The sequence below is a fragment of the Arabidopsis thaliana genome, chromosome 3, assembly GCF_000001735.4.
Source record: "Arabidopsis thaliana chromosome 3, partial sequence".
NCBI classification, from domain to species: Eukaryota; Viridiplantae; Streptophyta; class Magnoliopsida; order Brassicales; family Brassicaceae; genus Arabidopsis; species Arabidopsis thaliana.
The window spans coordinates 22,607,013-22,621,126 of NC_003074.8; the positions used below are offsets into that span (position 1 = coordinate 22,607,013).

The window sequence follows — 14,114 nt, forward strand, 5'->3', positions numbered from 1 at the left end:
TTTTAAAAAGCTGGTTCTGAAGTTAAACAAGACAAGGATGAAGATAACTTTGTATCCAAACAGTCACCGAAATAAGCTTGGACGGGAAATTGAATAACGGCCACATGAAGAATAATACCAAAGCCGGGAGAAGAAGAAAATGGCGGTGGCTTCTCTTAGTATTTGCTTCTCTGCTCGGCCACATCTTCTTCTTCGCAACTTCTCTCCTCGACCCAAATTTGTTGCTAGTAAGTTATCTTTAGCTTATGTTGGTGTTGGATGAACAATATTTCATTGTTTTGATATAATGGAGGCAAATTTACGAATTTTGTATTTCTCTGTTCTCAAAAGAGCAAACTTTAGTTACTGTTTTGATCATACTAATTGAATTTCATCTGTTTAATTGATTGGTTAGTGGCTGCAATGAGTGAGGATCCAATTCGTGAATGGATTCTTACAGAAGGAAAAGCAACTCAGATAACAAAGATTGGTTCTGTTGGTGGTGGATGCATTAATCTTGCAAGTCATTATCAAACTGATGCTGGTTCTTTCTTCGTTAAAACTAACAGGTATATTAATTGATGTCTTACTAAACCTCTCTGGTATTCATAGTCAAGACTTTTAATGTTTTGTTGTTTGTTACACTGGTTTTAGGAGTATTGGACCTGCCATGTTTGAGGGAGAGGCTCTTGGTCTTGAGGCTATGTATGAAACCAGAACAATCCGTGTTCCAAATCCACACAAAGCAAGTTTAATCTTTCTTTTCTTTCTTTGGCGTATATACATTATTATTTTTGTTGATCTCTCTAATCATAGATTCTTGTTTAAAAGTGTTAACAGGCTGGGGAATTGCCAACAGGTGGATCTTATATCATCATGGAGTTTATAGATTTTGGGGGATCAAGAGGCAATCAGGTGATAATGATGAATATAAACTATGAACCAATGTTAAGAACTTTAGTTTCATGGGTTCATGGTTATTAGTCATTAGGCTGAATTAGGAAGGAAGCTAGCTGAGATGCATAAAGCCGGGAAAACTTCGAAAGGTTTTGGCTTTGAGGTTGACAACACTATTGGCAGGTGGAATGAATTCCATTTTCAAAAATCTTAGTCACTTTTATTGAGTTGCTGTCTTCTCTCACAATCTTCATGATGTGCAATGTGCCTATTTTAGTACCCCGCAGATCAATACTTGGTCTTCGGATTGGATTGAATTTTATGGTGAGAAGAGATTGGGTTACCAGCTTAAGTTAGCTAGGGATCAGTATGGTGACTCTGCTATTTATCAGAAAGGTTTCTTTCTCTCTTCTCTCTCGTTATAAACTTGGTGAGAACAGATTGGTTTAAGGTTTGAAGAAAATATTTGAACAGGTCATACACTGATACAGAACATGGCACCTCTCTTTGAGAATGTTGTCATAGAACCGTGCTTGTTACATGGTGATCTCTGGAGCGGGAATATCGCATACGACAAGAACAACGAACCTGTCATTCTTGATCCTGCCTGTTACTGTATAAGCTTTCATTCTCAAATTCTTGATATATTTTACCATTTTCAAGCACCGTTTTGATCTCATTCCTCCTCCACAGATGGGCATAACGAGGCGGATTTTGGAATGTCGTGGTGCGCAGGATTTGGAGAATCTTTCTACAATGCCTATTTCAAGGTTCTCTTCCTTTTCTCACAGTTTCTGTATCAACTAAAATCAAGTTTAAAGGTTGTTTTGTTTCATTGCTCCCTCAAGGTAATGCCAAAACAAGCGGGATATGAGAAGAGGAGGGATCTGTATTTGCTCTATCATTACTTGAACCATTATAACCTGTTTGGCTCGGGCTACCGATCATCTGCGATGTCAATCATCGATGATTATCTACGGATGCTCAAAGCTTAAGATGAGGAGGGAAAGCTGCTGCTTATATGCTTTCTTTATGTGTGTATTTGTGTGTTGGTGTTATGTAAGGTGGTTTATACGAAGAAAGATGTCTGTCATACATGTTTAAATCGATGATCTGGTTGTACATAGGTGGTAATGTGATGGAGAGAAGAATTCACAATCGATTTTAAACATTACAAATAACAACTAGTAATAAAAGCAGCATAGTTAATGACAAGAGTTACTAAGGTCTGGTTCTTCTTGGGTTTTGGGGAGAGGGTCTCCTCCAGCAGAGAGGCTTTCCCAAACCCATTCGTCAGTGATGATCATTTCCAAAGGCTTTCTGCAGACAGGACATTTTCTGTCTACGTTTTCTGGCTGTGCTACGAGAATGTTGAAATTCAAGTTTTTGTACATTACGAAAGAAGAGGCGAACTCAGTGCTGTCTCGTGACATTACCATCAAAGTTGATTTACGATTGTCATTTCCCCAGCAAAAGAAATCATTACACATCCTCATAAATCTCGCTCCTTCATCTCCTGAAACCATCAACAGAGATCTCTAAGATACGGACATAAAGTAAAAGAAAAAGACAAGTACTGTGTTTCTTTACCTGCGGGTAAGAACATGATATCAGCGAGGAGAAAGTCATCCTTGAACTTATTAGTCCTCTCACCATAAACTCTGATTGAGACATTACATGGACGATAACCCTTTTTCTCAAGAGCAAGTTTGATATTCTCACAAACCACAGATGGCTCCACACCATCAGGGACTGGGCATTCCTCCACGTCCCAGAAGACGCCTACCTTAGTCTCTGTCAGCAAGGTTTTTCGAAAACGGAAGATGCATTACAAATCAGCATCGAGAGAATACAATTTGAATAGATCCATTACAAATGACATGATAGAGAGAGAACGAGAGCTTACCAGCATTTTCGCTTGTCAAAGAAGACATGGTTTCGAGTGACCTAGACTGAGAGAGACTTCTTCTGAACAAAGTTGACAACATTGGGACAAAAGTTATTAATTGTTCCTCAACTAGAAAGGGTCAGTAATGGGCCTCTGGTTGGGCTTTAAAATAAATGGTCCCGGAATGGTTGCATTCTGTACAACGAAGTTAATGGGCTCTTTTGTGGGTGTTGTACTAGGGACTTCTTATTTACAAGTTGCTCAAAATGTGAATTCTGGAACATAGAATGCTCCTTTCTCGTTTCTACTAGTATATAGTAAACAGAGTCTTGTTCAAAATGAGATGAAAAAAAAAAAAGTCTTGTTCAAAATGAGAAACAACACCAATCTCTCTAATCAAGAATTCTGTGCAAGTTTACATTTTGAGTAACTTGTAATACTGGGAAGGCCATGGAGTGAGTTTAAGAGCAGCTGAACTGGTCGTACCGGGAACTTGACTTAACCAGCCCCTACTACTCGATCTATGTCGGGAACTTGTAATACTCATCAGAACCCACAAGTATCATATTCAGTTTTATTATAAGATTAATCAATATTCATGCAAAGGAGTGAGTTTAAGAGCAGCAAATGCATTCAAAGGAGCAACAAACTTTTAATTTTAACACAGAAAACGTTAAGAACTATAACAAGATTCACCCTTTTGATTAATGAGAAGATACGAAAATGTTAAAACAATCCAATTTCGAGTCGGTAATGTCAAGTAGAATTCACAATCGATTGAAACGATGAATAACTAACTAAGCTCGGGTGATAGGGTCTCCTCCAAGTGATAGGCTTTCCCAAACCCATTGTTGAGTGAAAAGCTCGTCCAAACTCGTAACTTTGCAGTTGCTACATTTCCCTGGTGCTTTTTCTGGCTCTGCTCCGAAAATGTACAAGTCTTTGGCTTTCCAATCTGCGAGATAAGTGGCGAACTTCGAGTTGACTCGTGAGATCACCATCAAATCTGATTCATCATTGTCCAATGCCCATTTATCAATATCCTTCACCATCCTATTATATCTCGCATTTGCATCTCCTGAAAACCATAGTTATATCAATGGAGATATCTAAGACAACTAAGGGGAGTGAGTAGTGTTAAAGAGGGAGAGGAAATGATCACCTGCGGGTACGAACATGATATTAGCGAGGAGAAACTCATCCTTGAACTCATGATTCTTCTTACCGTAAACCCTGATTGACACATTACAAGGAAGATAACCCTGTCTATCTAGAGCTGATTCGATATTCTCAGAAACCTCAGAAGGCTCGAGATCATCAGGGAGTGGGCATTCTACGACGTCCCAGAAGACGACTACCTTATCCTCTTCCTCTAGATACAAAAAAGGCGGCAAAATGCATTAACAATCAGTATCCAGAGAATTACTATTGATTTGTTCCTCCACATACTATTAGAGAGATAGAGAGAGAGAGAGCTAACCAGTGGTCATGGTTTCGACCAACACCCGAGAAATCAGGGTTTTAGATCTGCGGCGGTGGAAGAGCGAGCTCTCTCTTGGTTTGGTTGGGTTTAAAAAGAAATGGTCCGGGAACTTTGGTTTAGTAATTTAGAAATCGAAACAGAGCAACAAAAGTTGATATGGCCGAGTTGGTCTAAGGCGCCAGATTAAGGTTCTGGTCCGAAAGGGCGTGGGTTCAAATCCCACTGTCAACAATTTACTTTTTTGTCTTTTGGTGGATGACTCTTCTTAAAATAAAAAGAGAATGTAAACCCTCCAATTCGATGAGAAGGTTCAAAAGGATAGCAAGGTCAGATTATGGTGTTAATATATAAAGGAGACATTAAGTGGTAACCCTAGAAACCCTTTCTCTCTCGCCTATTGTTGCCGTTGCTTGCTATCTTTCGCCGTCGTCTCTTTAGCTTCTTGCGAAGATGGTTAGTTCTCTCTTGCACTTTATTCTCGTCTTCATCTCTCTCCCTATACGTCTCTTGATATGATTTTGTTATAGAAAAACGAATCCTTTTAGTGAAATTTCGAGTCACTCAAGAGTTTTATGTAAATTCTCTTTTGATATCTTCTTCTATAAAAAGCTTGAATCTTTAGGTTTTAGTCACGTTTACGAAATATATATTAGCTTATTAGAAGTGTGGTTTTCATCATTGGGTTGATCTAATGCTCTAAGCTAATTTTGTTTTTGTTGATGTGGAACAGGTTCTTCAAAACGATATCGATCTGCTTAACCCACCTGCTGAGCTTGAGAAGAGGAAGCACAAGCTCAAGCGTCTTGTCCAGTCTCCCAATTCCTTCTTCATGGTAATCAAAATTTTAAAGCTTTCTCCTTCTCTTGAACCCTTTAGCAAATAAGTCTCTGTGATTAGAACTGTATGTTAATTTGGAGTTTAATGATTTTCTCATAATCCCTAGCTTTGACAGTGTGTTATGTGATGGCGATTTTTGGATGTAAGTTTGAGAATCTATGTAACTAGTTTCGAGTTTGTGAATTGTATGTATGTTTTGAGTTTGTGAATTTGATTTGTATCTGATTCTCATTTACTCTTTTATGGACTCTGATTGTTGTTTCTTTTCTTGTATATCTTACTACTGTAGGATGTGAAGTGCCAAGGCTGCTTCAACATGTAAGTTCTGAAAACAATCTCTTTCTTTTTCGACATTATTACACATATATAGAGGAACATAATCTTATCGGGTTCTGTTTTGGTATCGCAGCACTACTGTTTTCAGTCACTCGCAGACTGTTGTGGTGTGCGGAAACTGCCAGACAATTCTGTGCCAGCCTACAGGAGGAAAGGCAAAGCTCACCGAAGGATGCTCTTTCAGGAGAAAGGGTGATTGATTGAAGCAATCATCAAAATAATGAAGGCTGTTTTCTTTTTCTTTTTTTTTTGTTGTTGTTGGCTATGATGTTATCTCTGGAATTTTAAAATGTTTGGATTTTTAATATAAGTAAGCAGAGTTTGCTCTTTTACTTTTGAGATTATCCCCAAGTCTAAAATAGTTTACTGCTTGCTTGCATCTAATCCATTTGGTATCTCAAAATACTCACTTTGATTGGTTGTTTGTACTTTATATTTCGTCAAAAAAAAGTAATTAAAGAAGTTAAGAACTAAATGTTGGTACGTTTGTGTTTGAACTTTGAAGCAACCGTTATGCAAGTTTTTTATCAAGCTGGTCGCCAAGCTCCCAATCGTTATGGATCCCAAACGTTGTTTTAAAACACTGAAGAACGAGGTTGTTGCTAGAAGACCAAAGACATATGAGAGTAAAAAAGCCTTTCATGAACATTTCAGGGCTTTCTTTGATCAAATTGGTAACGAATCCATGAAAGCAAATCCTTCAGTGTCAACTATTAATATTTGAAACAACCAATGGTAAAGGAGGACTGAAAACTGGTTGGTATTAAAAAAGAGACAAGCTTATGATGATATCTGATTCAATCGGTAAGCTTCCTGAAAGAGCATCCTACTGTGAGCTTGGCCTTGCCTCCTGTAGGTTGGCACAGAACGTTCTGACACTTTCCGCATACCACGACTGTCTGTGAGTGACTGAAAATAGTTGTGCTGCAGTAAAAGAACAAAGCCCATAATAAGTTTTAAGTTTCTTAATTTATCTTATGTAACAGGAAAATATTGATTTCAAATCTTACATGTTGATACAGTCAGAGCACCTAACAAGCTACAGTAAAATTAAACAAAAATCAGAGTCCACAGAAAGAGTAGATAAACTTCATACAAGTAAATTAGAATCCGATTAAAAAACTTGAAGTATTACAGTTTCTAAACAGAGAGATTTGGTTTTTACAGGATTCTAAATAAGGAGAAAGGTTTCAAAGTTTTATTACCATGAAATAGGAATTTGGTGATGGAACAAGACGCTTGAGCTTATGCTTCCTCTTCTCAAGCTCAGCCGGAGGATTAAGCAGATCGATATCGTTTTGAAGAACCTGTTCCATATCAACAAATAATAACAATTAACTTTGCATCTCATCAGTACTCAAATCAAATGACACAACCACACTTCTAATTAGCTTACTTCCCATCTCGTTACCGTGATTAAAACCCTTATAACAAAATCAAATCAGGAGATGTAAATGGAGAGCATCCAGTGCAAGAGATCTAACCATCTTCGCAAGACTCTCAAGAGACGACGGCGAAAGCTAGCAAGCAACGGCAACAATTCGCGAGAGAGGTTTTTATAATTACTCACTGCCGGTTGTGAACAAACGAGGATGGGAATATATTAGGTTTACTTAGTTACTTGGAGACCAATTAATCTGAAAATCTTCTAGAATGGGCCTAGAGCATCTACATAGTTAAGAAAACACAACAAATTTGACCTTTCAGTCAAAGTAGAGGCTTTATTTACATTCTCTTTTTTTTTTTTTTTTTTTTTTTCTTTTTTTTTTGAACACGAATTTACATTCTCTTTTTATCCATAAATAAACAAACAAAAAACATCCTAAATTTGTCTAGTTTTTTTTTTTTTTTTTTTTTTAACTTTTTCTTATGTAAGTCTTGTTTCCAAACATTTTTCAGTATGTAGAGAGAATTTCAATAATATACTAATACTACATCCATAAGGCACACTGCATTAAAGCAACCATGAGGTGAATCTGATTCTGGTAGCTAAGATTCATAACATCAAAACTCCTCAATTACGAATGATGTGGTTGCAAATATAAACTCAAAGTAATAACAATGAGCCAGAGATTACAAAGGTTTGTGGAATGTTCATCACAAGTAGTTGGAAACGATCAAAATGATCAAGGCTCTGCTATTTCAATATTCATCCACCGTGCAGAGTCGAAATGAAAACTATAACATCTTTATCTTCTAATGTTGTATCGAGCTGACCACTAAGTTCCCAATCGCAGTCATTAACCAGCACGAGAACTCCAGGCCTCCTGCGTTTATGAATTCCAAACCACCATTGTTATTAAACACTAAAAACAGAGTTCTTGCTGGAAATCAAGGAAAGAAAAGAGAGAAGCTTTACACGGTATCGCCTTTCATGAACATTTCAGGCCTTTCCTTGATCAAATTGGTACGAACCCATGAAAGCAAATCCTTCATTGTCAACTGTACTGAATGAAACACCAGTGAGAAGTTTTACATGACTATAATAAACTCAATGGTATTTAAAAATCATCAAAAGAGAGAAGCTTACGATATCAGAATCATTGAGTAAGTTGATGTTAACTTTATGAATCTTTACGGAGTCACAGAGCAATTCTAAACCTCCACTGCAGGAGATCAACAAGCACATATTTTCATGTTAATACCAATACGAAACTCTCATTCACTACCAATTGATCTGATGATGACCGGAATGTAAAAAGTCTAAAGTCATTTATGATTTTCCCAATCCAAAAATCATTACTTTATTAGCACTGAATAAGCAAAACAAAGATAGGCTTATGCTACAAACTGTGCATTATAATATCCCAAGCAAATAGAGAAACCATAATCTAAAGCACTAAGTTTTCAGTTTTTTCCCGACCAATAAACAGGCATTGACATTTGAGAGTCAATCAAATGAAATCAAAATATAAACCACTATGAGAGTGGGCAAATGACACAAACGAGTAATAGTGTACCCGAACTCAAGAGTAAATTGCATCTTCAATGAAGTTTTGCGGTAACAAAACCCTTCTTCTTCTTTTTCTTCTTCTCCGATTCTCTCCGATAGGATCTCCGCTTTGAGTTCACGCAAAACTCCATACGACGTCGTTTTCGTTTTCTTGGTTTGGGCCCTTAAAGTTAGGCAACATGATCACCAAATATCAAAGCCCTTCTTAAAAATACCCAAACGCTTATTGAAACAGAATCACAACAGTTTGTTTTCTTAGGCAAGAATCAAAACAGTAGACATTCTCCGGCGTGTGACATTCAACACGTGGAGATAGCGCACGAGAACGAGATCTTTCCGCGTCATCATTTAAACCGTAGATATCACATAGAAGAATAAAAGTTTCCGCCACGATTCCGCCGAATAAAAAAAGACCATATAATTCGACAGTTTTCAATTGTGGCTATATCTCATGTGACATTCAACACGTGGAGATAGTACAAGAACGAGATCTTTCCGCGTCATCATTTAAACCGTAGATATCACATAGAAGAATGAAAGTTTCCGCCACAAATCCGCCGAATAAAAAAAGACCATATAATTCGACAGTTTTCAATTGTGGCTATATCTCATGTGACATTTAACACGTGGAGATAGCACGAGAACGAGATCTTTCCGCGTCATCATTTAAACCGTAGATATCACATAGAAGAATGAAAATTTCCGCCACGAATCCGCCGAATAAAAAAAGACCATATAATTCGACAGTTTTCAATTAATACCCAAAGTGTACCGAAAATATTTTTACCCATTTTGAGTGTCAGCTATTTTTTTGAACATTTTGTTTGTAGTTTGAGTGTTTTCTAACGTTCGTTTGGTGTTTTTTGGTCAAGATTGGTGTTGACTAGTTTCGACTAGTTGTTTGGTATTTTTTACTCAATCGCAATTTTGAGTTTCTTTCACTAGCGCTCGTTTGTTATTTTTGTTGGTTTTATTCGCTTTGAGTGTTTAGACTAGCGATTGTTTGGTATTTTTTAATCAATAGAACTTTTGAGTGTTTTTTGACTAGCGATTGTTTATTGTTATTTTTGTGTTTTCCTCTCTACGTTCACTCTCTGTGCCCGTGTTCACCCTATACATATATGCATATGAGACACGTTCACGCCTTGCGTAAGCACATTCACTCCCTATCATACATCTATTATGGATATATGCATGAGACAGTCACACCCTATCATTCATCTATTATGCATATGAGACACATTCATGCCGCACATTCATACATCTATTATGGATTTATGCATGAGACATTCACACCCTATACATCTATACATCCTTCATAAACAAAAATACACATATTGCATATACACAGCCGTGTTAACAACTTCAAAAGGCTGGCCAGTGGCCAAGCGCTTCAATGGGGAAACTCTCGGACACACACAGTCACTTGTCCACCCTCTGCAAAATCAATAGAAATCTTCAATACAATTTTTTTCTCTACTAGTCAACAATTTCGGTACATGCATAAGTACGTTTCTTACAAAAAAAAAAAAGAGGAAAATTCTCTCTTGGTTTTCACAACAATTATAAACCCATTCTACGTTTTCTTAGACATAACATATAAACAACTCATAAAACCATCACACATAAAATTAATCTCACATCAATGAAGTCATCAAGTCAATATACTGGATGTACAATTAACGAACAAACATATATAACTAAAAATCAGTTTTATTAAAGACGTACATATATATATATATATATATCTAAAACCAGTTTACGATCAGAGACACATCATTAGAGTCAAGATATAAAAGGGATTTAAAACGTTTGTTGAACTCCATAATTTTTTTTTGAAAATTGACGAACAAGGTTATTAACAGAGACTGACAACAATCTTTTAATAGTAAACAAACTATAGATTATTTACCTGTAAGATGTTGCCTTTATGTTTGCTTGAGAGACTTTGAGTGACAACACAAGTGTGAGGACGGAACACAAGTCGGCGAACAGAACTAAGATGATAAAAACAGAGTGTATTTAACATTTGTAAGAAAAAGAACAAAAGAACGAGTAAGAGAATTCAGATCATCTGTCCGAAGAAAGTAGTACTTATAGAGTCCATTATCTTAATTTTTCTATTAAAAATAATAATTCAAACAGTCATAAAATGTTACCGTTTCACAACGTTCGTTTATTCCTAATCTCAAGGCAGACTCGTGTAAGAATAAGAGTCCATTATCTTAATTATTTTCATTAAAAATATCTAATTCAAACGGTCAAATTAAAATGTAGAAAAAGTTTTCAATTTAAAATATTTATTCAAAAATGTTACCGTTCCGCAGCGTTGATATTTTCCTACTCTCATCAAGTCAAATAAAAAAAAACGTTTAAATAAATTGGGAACTCGTAAAGTAAACAGTAAACACATCCAAGTAAATGTAATTTAATTAATTTTTCTGCTATCAATCTTTTGAATTATTCAAGTAATTATATAATTATTCTTCACGACTACTACTGCTGCTGCTACTACTACTACTACTATTTGAAAGGCATCATCTACTTAATTATGGTCTTCCACTGCATTCATTGATGATTTATGTTGTCTAAATTTCCATAATTCCTTTTTAATTCTTCGATTCTTTTTTTATTCTTCTTTTTATGTTTGTGTGTGCTTCTCTGATATGTTAATACCAGTTTCAAGTCTACTAGTAGAAAGTAAATTCGATTGATATCGTTCATTAACAACAACACATACTACACTATTACCAATATGAAACGGTTGAGTTCTTTTCTATTTGTTCTTTAGGACGGTTAACAAAAAAATCCACTAATCGCAAAAAAATTAGTGGTACATACTTATCCCATATATAACCTCCAAACAATAAATCAACGAGAACTCTAACAAATAATTGAAATTAAAGAAAAGAGTATGTCTTGTGAAAAAAAAAAAGAAAAAAAAAAAAAAAAAGAGTATGTCCCGATAGTAAATGACCTAAACGCTTCGTCGTGACTCAATGAGTCCAAACCAAGACAACGAAACCCATCATTGGACAAAGTTGGTCTCAGCATCACTTCTTGCATTACTCTTTGTCACCGAAGATCCTTCACCTTGCTCATAGTGTTGTTGAAACCTACATATGTATCATATTCATATTATATATGTATCCAATAAGGCCAAATTTATTCATAAAACCATGACTTGTATTTCATCAGTAGAGAAGCAAAAATATCGATTATTACGTACCCAATCTGTAAAAAATATCCAAGGTTGCAATCCGATATATAATTTTGATGAGTTGATTGCAAGGAAAAATCAGTGGAACAACCGGCGGTGAGCACCGGGTTAAGCAGTAGGTCTTGAAAGCCTTTAAAATCATGATCTTCTGTCTCAAGCTGATTATGAAGATTATCCATTTTATAAGATTTATGAGTAGACAATACACTAATTAACTAACACAAAATCATAGTAACTAAGAAAGACTTGATATATAATTTGGATGTCCAGTTAAAAACATTAACCTTTAGCTTATTGTTTATATCTCCGAGCTCCCTCTCCTGCCATTCCAAATACAAAAATGATATACACATGAGTACATTTACATACAATGCATGCATATATTGTAGAACATCATTTCGAGTACTTGCCTTTCTCCGAAGCTCTTCCATTTGTTCCATCATAACCTGCGTCTATATACATACATGCATATAAAGATATACATTTCAATAATGTATTTTGCAGGTCTAAATGATGCGCAAGAAAAATTGGTCTACGTATGAAATATGTCATGCCTTTTGTTTTCGGGTTGCGGAAAGAGCTCCTTCAAGCTGTCTCTCCAGCGTCTGCAATTCCTTTATACTCATCCCTTCAAGATCTTCCCCAACCAAATTCCTTTTTCAACGATTCAAAACGATTATTAGTAGCAGAAATTAGGAAATGTACAATTATAGGAAGTAATGGATTACGAGGAGTACGATTAGTTAAACCTATGAGTGCGAAGAAGAGATTCGTATTTGCATTTGAGCTTTGTCACCTCTTGACGCAAGCCCTGCACCAAAAAGCAGAAGATTAACTACAATTTATCTTAGCTCTATTTATTTTATACATCGTTATAATATAATAGTTAGTTTGACTATGTATACACTTAGAATGAACAAAGGTCAAATTCCGTATATATATAAAGATAAAATGAACATACTTAAGAAAAAAAATGATTGACCTGAGTATCTTCAAGCGTATCATTGTCCAAAAGATTGTCTTTACAGCGATAGTACCTCTCAATGGTTCTGCCAACTCTACAGTTTATAAAACAAAAGAAACCACAAGATATTTTAATTAATAATCTGAATTTGCTTAAATTCAAAACCAAAGAACGAAAACCTTAAGTTCTGTGTTAACTTTTAATGCATGTCTAAAGGAAATTCTAATTACACAAAAATCTCTGGGAAGATATATCTGCGTAATGGATTATAGATCTACGGCTACCCATGATAAACCCTAATTAATTTCTCTAATTAGAATTAGAAAGACATATCTATTTAAAGAGGCAAAACGTATATATGAGGTTTCATGGATCTTAAGGACATACACATATCAAAGCTGGTGATAACAATTAAAACCCAAAATAAAACAAAGAAGTTTTCTTTCAAAAGATTTACCGGATCTAAAAGCTAAACTGACCCATATGTCCGATGGATCCTGAGAGATCGATGGATGGTGATCAACCTTAACTAGTTAGGGTTAGAATAAAAAGACATAACCTTTTTCAGATACCCACAAGACAGAATTTGGTTTCTTGATCTTAAGAACAGACACAAATCAAACATGGATGATCTTAATCATATTACCCATGAAAACCTAGGTTTTCATCATTAGGAAAACCGAATTAATGATCTTGAATGAATGGATATACGTACCCGACATTGCTGAACTCGTAGAGCTTGCCACCGGTGGAGAAGATTATGAGAGAAACCTCTGCATCACAAAGAACAGAGAGTTCGTAGGCTTTCTTGAGCAAACCACTTTTTCTTTTGGAGAAGGTTACTTGTCTAGTGATCTTGTTCTCAATTCTCTTCACTTCCACTTTGCCTCTTCCCATCTCTCACTCGCTCTCTCTCTTCTTTCTACGTTGTTTCTTGTCTTTAATATCTCTCAATGTTGGAAGTTTACATGTACATATCAATCAAAATGAATTACTTTAGTTCTATTGCTGGATATACGTAAAAAAAAAAAGCGTATTTATTAACCCTATAGTTTCTCTTTTTCTTATCAACCTATTTCAACCCTACATACATAGTGGAACCGAGTTTTATCTCAATAGGACAATATCTCATCATAAATTACAAAGTTCTCATTTCAATTACCATGCAAGAAGAATTCACTTTCCGTTTATTAATTATAGCTAGAGTGTAAAATGGTAATGATCTTACTGTTGTTTGACCCAAATGAAAATTCTTTTGGTATATAAAAAATTAATTGATAGGAACAAAACGAAAACTTTCTCCTACCTAGAATTAGAAGTATGGAAATACAGTTGGACCACTGGAAAAATCATCATTATTTCTTTTAATATCAGTATTTGATGACATATTGTTCAAAGTTCAAACTGGCACTCAAGAAAAATTGATATTCTTTTTTGATATGCAACAGTTGGACCAAACCTTTTTACTTAATAAAGTTTACATCTATTGTGATTCTTCAAACTAACACTTATATAAAACTGTTTTTTTTTTGTTCAATGGCTATGATTTCGTCAAGG

At 35.5% G+C, this 14,114-nt stretch overlaps 8 protein-coding genes, 1 long non-coding RNA gene and 2 other non-coding genes across 13 annotated transcripts; 3 read left to right on the forward strand and 8 right to left on the reverse strand.

Annotated features, from left to right (window-relative positions):
* Window positions 1-86: 86 nt before the first annotated feature.
* AT3G61080 (Protein kinase superfamily protein) lies at window positions 87-2,157 on the forward strand. 2 transcript variants are annotated; one of them, NM_115972.4, is made up of 9 exons: window positions 87-227; window positions 395-548; window positions 634-724; window positions 820-894; window positions 971-1,059; window positions 1,154-1,272; window positions 1,351-1,491; window positions 1,570-1,646; window positions 1,725-2,157. In NM_115972.4, the coding sequence occupies exons 1-9, from the start codon at window positions 140-142 to the stop codon at window positions 1,869-1,871; spliced, it is 981 nt and encodes a 326-aa protein (NP_191667.2). In that variant the 5' UTR covers window positions 87-139; the 3' UTR covers window positions 1,872-2,157. The 2 variants fall into 2 exon arrangements, with proteins under 2 accessions (NP_191667.2, NP_001327024.1); NM_001340075.1 differs by having other exon boundaries at window positions 118-227; window positions 1,570-2,087.
* AT3G61090 (Putative endonuclease or glycosyl hydrolase) lies at window positions 2,028-2,841 on the reverse strand. The gene is made up of 3 exons (NM_115973.3): window positions 2,783-2,841; window positions 2,467-2,670; window positions 2,028-2,392 (listed from the first exon to the last, which is right to left on the reverse strand). Exons 1-3 carry the CDS (start codon window positions 2,808-2,810, stop codon window positions 2,082-2,084), a joined length of 543 nt encoding a protein of 180 aa, NP_191668.1. The 5' UTR covers window positions 2,811-2,841; the 3' UTR covers window positions 2,028-2,081.
* A 475-nt stretch (window positions 2,842-3,316) lies between these two features.
* On the reverse strand, window positions 3,317-4,309 carry AT3G61100 (Putative endonuclease or glycosyl hydrolase). The gene is made up of 3 exons (NM_115974.5): window positions 4,245-4,309; window positions 3,927-4,136; window positions 3,317-3,842 (listed from the first exon to the last, which is right to left on the reverse strand). The coding sequence occupies exons 1-3, from the start codon at window positions 4,252-4,254 to the stop codon at window positions 3,562-3,564; spliced, it is 501 nt and encodes a 166-aa protein (NP_191669.1). The 5' UTR covers window positions 4,255-4,309; the 3' UTR covers window positions 3,317-3,561.
* Window positions 4,310-4,397: 88 nt separating this feature from the next.
* Window positions 4,398-4,478, forward strand: AT3G61105. Its single transcript has one exon. It is a non-coding gene; the product is annotated as a tRNA-Leu (tRNA).
* Window positions 4,479-4,508: 30 nt separating this feature from the next.
* On the forward strand, window positions 4,509-5,893 carry RS27A (ribosomal protein S27). The gene is made up of 4 exons (NM_115975.6): window positions 4,509-4,700; window positions 4,978-5,079; window positions 5,374-5,402; window positions 5,494-5,893. Exons 1-4 carry the CDS (start codon window positions 4,698-4,700, stop codon window positions 5,618-5,620), a joined length of 261 nt encoding a protein of 86 aa, NP_191670.1. The 5' UTR covers window positions 4,509-4,697; the 3' UTR covers window positions 5,621-5,893.
* A 185-nt stretch (window positions 5,894-6,078) lies between these two features.
* Window positions 6,079-6,990, reverse strand: AT3G61111 (Zinc-binding ribosomal protein family protein). Of its 2 annotated transcripts, NM_001125399.2 has the most exons (4): window positions 6,905-6,990; window positions 6,626-6,727; window positions 6,431-6,459; window positions 6,079-6,344 (listed from the first exon to the last, which is right to left on the reverse strand). In NM_001125399.2, exons 1-4 carry the CDS (start codon window positions 6,905-6,907, stop codon window positions 6,218-6,220), a joined length of 261 nt encoding a protein of 86 aa, NP_001118871.1. In that variant the 5' UTR covers window positions 6,908-6,990; the 3' UTR covers window positions 6,079-6,217. The 2 variants fall into 2 exon arrangements, with proteins under 2 accessions (NP_001118871.1, NP_001326659.1); NM_001340076.1 differs by lacking the exon at window positions 6,431-6,459.
* Window positions 6,991-7,372: 382 nt separating this feature from the next.
* On the reverse strand, window positions 7,373-8,565 carry AT3G61113 (Ubiquitin related modifier 1). The gene is made up of 4 exons (NM_001125400.2): window positions 8,381-8,565; window positions 7,951-8,026; window positions 7,780-7,862; window positions 7,373-7,687 (listed from the first exon to the last, which is right to left on the reverse strand). Exons 1-4 carry the CDS (start codon window positions 8,401-8,403, stop codon window positions 7,570-7,572), a joined length of 300 nt encoding a protein of 99 aa, NP_001118872.1. The 5' UTR covers window positions 8,404-8,565; the 3' UTR covers window positions 7,373-7,569.
* Window positions 8,566-8,653: 88 nt separating this feature from the next.
* AT3G09565 lies at window positions 8,654-9,029 on the reverse strand. The gene has a single exon (NR_141545.1). It is a non-coding gene; the product is annotated as an other RNA (long non-coding RNA).
* A 388-nt stretch (window positions 9,030-9,417) lies between these two features.
* AT3G61117 (uncharacterized protein) lies at window positions 9,418-9,546 on the reverse strand (the record flags this gene model as incomplete). The annotated part of the gene is made up of 1 exon (NM_001125401.1): window positions 9,418-9,546. The coding sequence occupies one exon, from the start codon at window positions 9,544-9,546 to the stop codon at window positions 9,418-9,420; it is 129 nt and encodes a 42-aa protein (NP_001118873.1).
* A 22-nt stretch (window positions 9,547-9,568) lies between these two features.
* Window positions 9,569-10,415, reverse strand: AT3G61118. Its single transcript, NR_143961.1, has 2 exons — window positions 10,286-10,415; window positions 9,569-9,810 (listed from the first exon to the last, which is right to left on the reverse strand). It is a non-coding gene; the product is annotated as an other RNA (non-coding RNA).
* Window positions 10,416-11,246: 831 nt separating this feature from the next.
* Window positions 11,247-13,517, reverse strand: AGL13 (AGAMOUS-like 13). The gene is made up of 8 exons (NM_115976.2): window positions 13,273-13,517; window positions 12,576-12,651; window positions 12,343-12,404; window positions 12,148-12,247; window positions 12,004-12,045; window positions 11,878-11,913; window positions 11,603-11,751; window positions 11,247-11,489 (listed from the first exon to the last, which is right to left on the reverse strand). The coding sequence occupies exons 1-8, from the start codon at window positions 13,452-13,454 to the stop codon at window positions 11,402-11,404; spliced, it is 735 nt and encodes a 244-aa protein (NP_191671.1). The 5' UTR covers window positions 13,455-13,517; the 3' UTR covers window positions 11,247-11,401.
* Between the last annotated feature and the right edge of the window lie 597 nt (window positions 13,518-14,114).

Excerpts from the sequence above, each read along its gene's own strand:
- AT3G61111 (NM_001125399.2), bottom strand. Across the intron at positions 6,460-6,625 it reads CACCAAATTCCTATTTCATG|CTTGTTAGGTGCTCTGACTG; the intron begins GTAATAAAACTT and ends ATTTTACTGTAG. Across the intron at positions 6,345-6,430 it reads TGCTCTGACTGTATCAACAT|CACAACTATTTTCAGTCACT; the intron begins GTAAGATTTGAA and ends CTTTTACTGCAG.
- AT3G61090 (NM_115973.3), bottom strand. The coding sequence starts at position 2,810 with ATGTCTTCTTTGACAAGCGAAAATGCTG. Across the intron at positions 2,671-2,782 it reads TTTGACAAGCGAAAATGCTG|AGACTAAGGTAGGCGTCTTC; the intron begins GTAAGCTCTCGT and ends CCTTGCTGACAG. Across the intron at positions 2,393-2,466 it reads TATCATGTTCTTACCCGCAG|GAGATGAAGGAGCGAGATTT; the intron begins GTAAAGAAACAC and ends TGATGGTTTCAG.
- AT3G61113 (NM_001125400.2), bottom strand. The coding sequence starts at position 8,403 with ATGCAATTTACTCTTGAGTTCGG. Across the intron at positions 8,027-8,380 it reads CAATTTACTCTTGAGTTCGG|TGGAGGTTTAGAATTGCTCT; the intron begins GTACACTATTAC and ends GATCTCCTGCAG. Across the intron at positions 7,863-7,950 it reads TACTCAATGATTCTGATATC|TTGACAATGAAGGATTTGCT; the intron begins GTAAGCTTCTCT and ends CATTCAGTACAG.
- AGL13 (NM_115976.2), bottom strand. The coding sequence starts at position 13,454 with ATGGGAAGAGGCAAAGTGGAAGTGAAGAGAATTGAGAACAAGATCACT. Across the intron at positions 12,652-13,272 it reads TACGAGTTCAGCAATGTCGG|AGTTGGCAGAACCATTGAGA; the intron begins GTACGTATATCC and ends TATAAACTGTAG. Across the intron at positions 11,752-11,877 it reads ATATAAACAATAAGCTAAAG|CTTGAGACAGAAGATCATGA; the intron begins GTTAATGTTTTT and ends CTTCATAATCAG.
- AT3G61080 (NM_001340075.1), top strand. The coding sequence starts at position 140 with ATGGCGGTGGCTTCTCTTAGTATTTGCTTCTCTGCTCGGCCACATCTT. Across the intron at positions 549-633 it reads TTCTTCGTTAAAACTAACAG|GAGTATTGGACCTGCCATGT; the intron begins GTATATTAATTG and ends CACTGGTTTTAG. Across the intron at positions 725-819 it reads GTGTTCCAAATCCACACAAA|GCTGGGGAATTGCCAACAGG; the intron begins GCAAGTTTAATC and ends AAGTGTTAACAG.
- AT3G61100 (NM_115974.5), bottom strand. Across the intron at positions 3,843-3,926 it reads TATCATGTTCGTACCCGCAG|GAGATGCAAATGCGAGATAT; the intron begins GTGATCATTTCC and ends TATGGTTTTCAG.
- RS27A (NM_115975.6), top strand. Across the intron at positions 5,080-5,373 it reads CTCCCAATTCCTTCTTCATG|GATGTGAAGTGCCAAGGCTG; the intron begins GTAATCAAAATT and ends TTACTACTGTAG. Across the intron at positions 5,403-5,493 it reads TGCCAAGGCTGCTTCAACAT|CACTACTGTTTTCAGTCACT; the intron begins GTAAGTTCTGAA and ends TTGGTATCGCAG.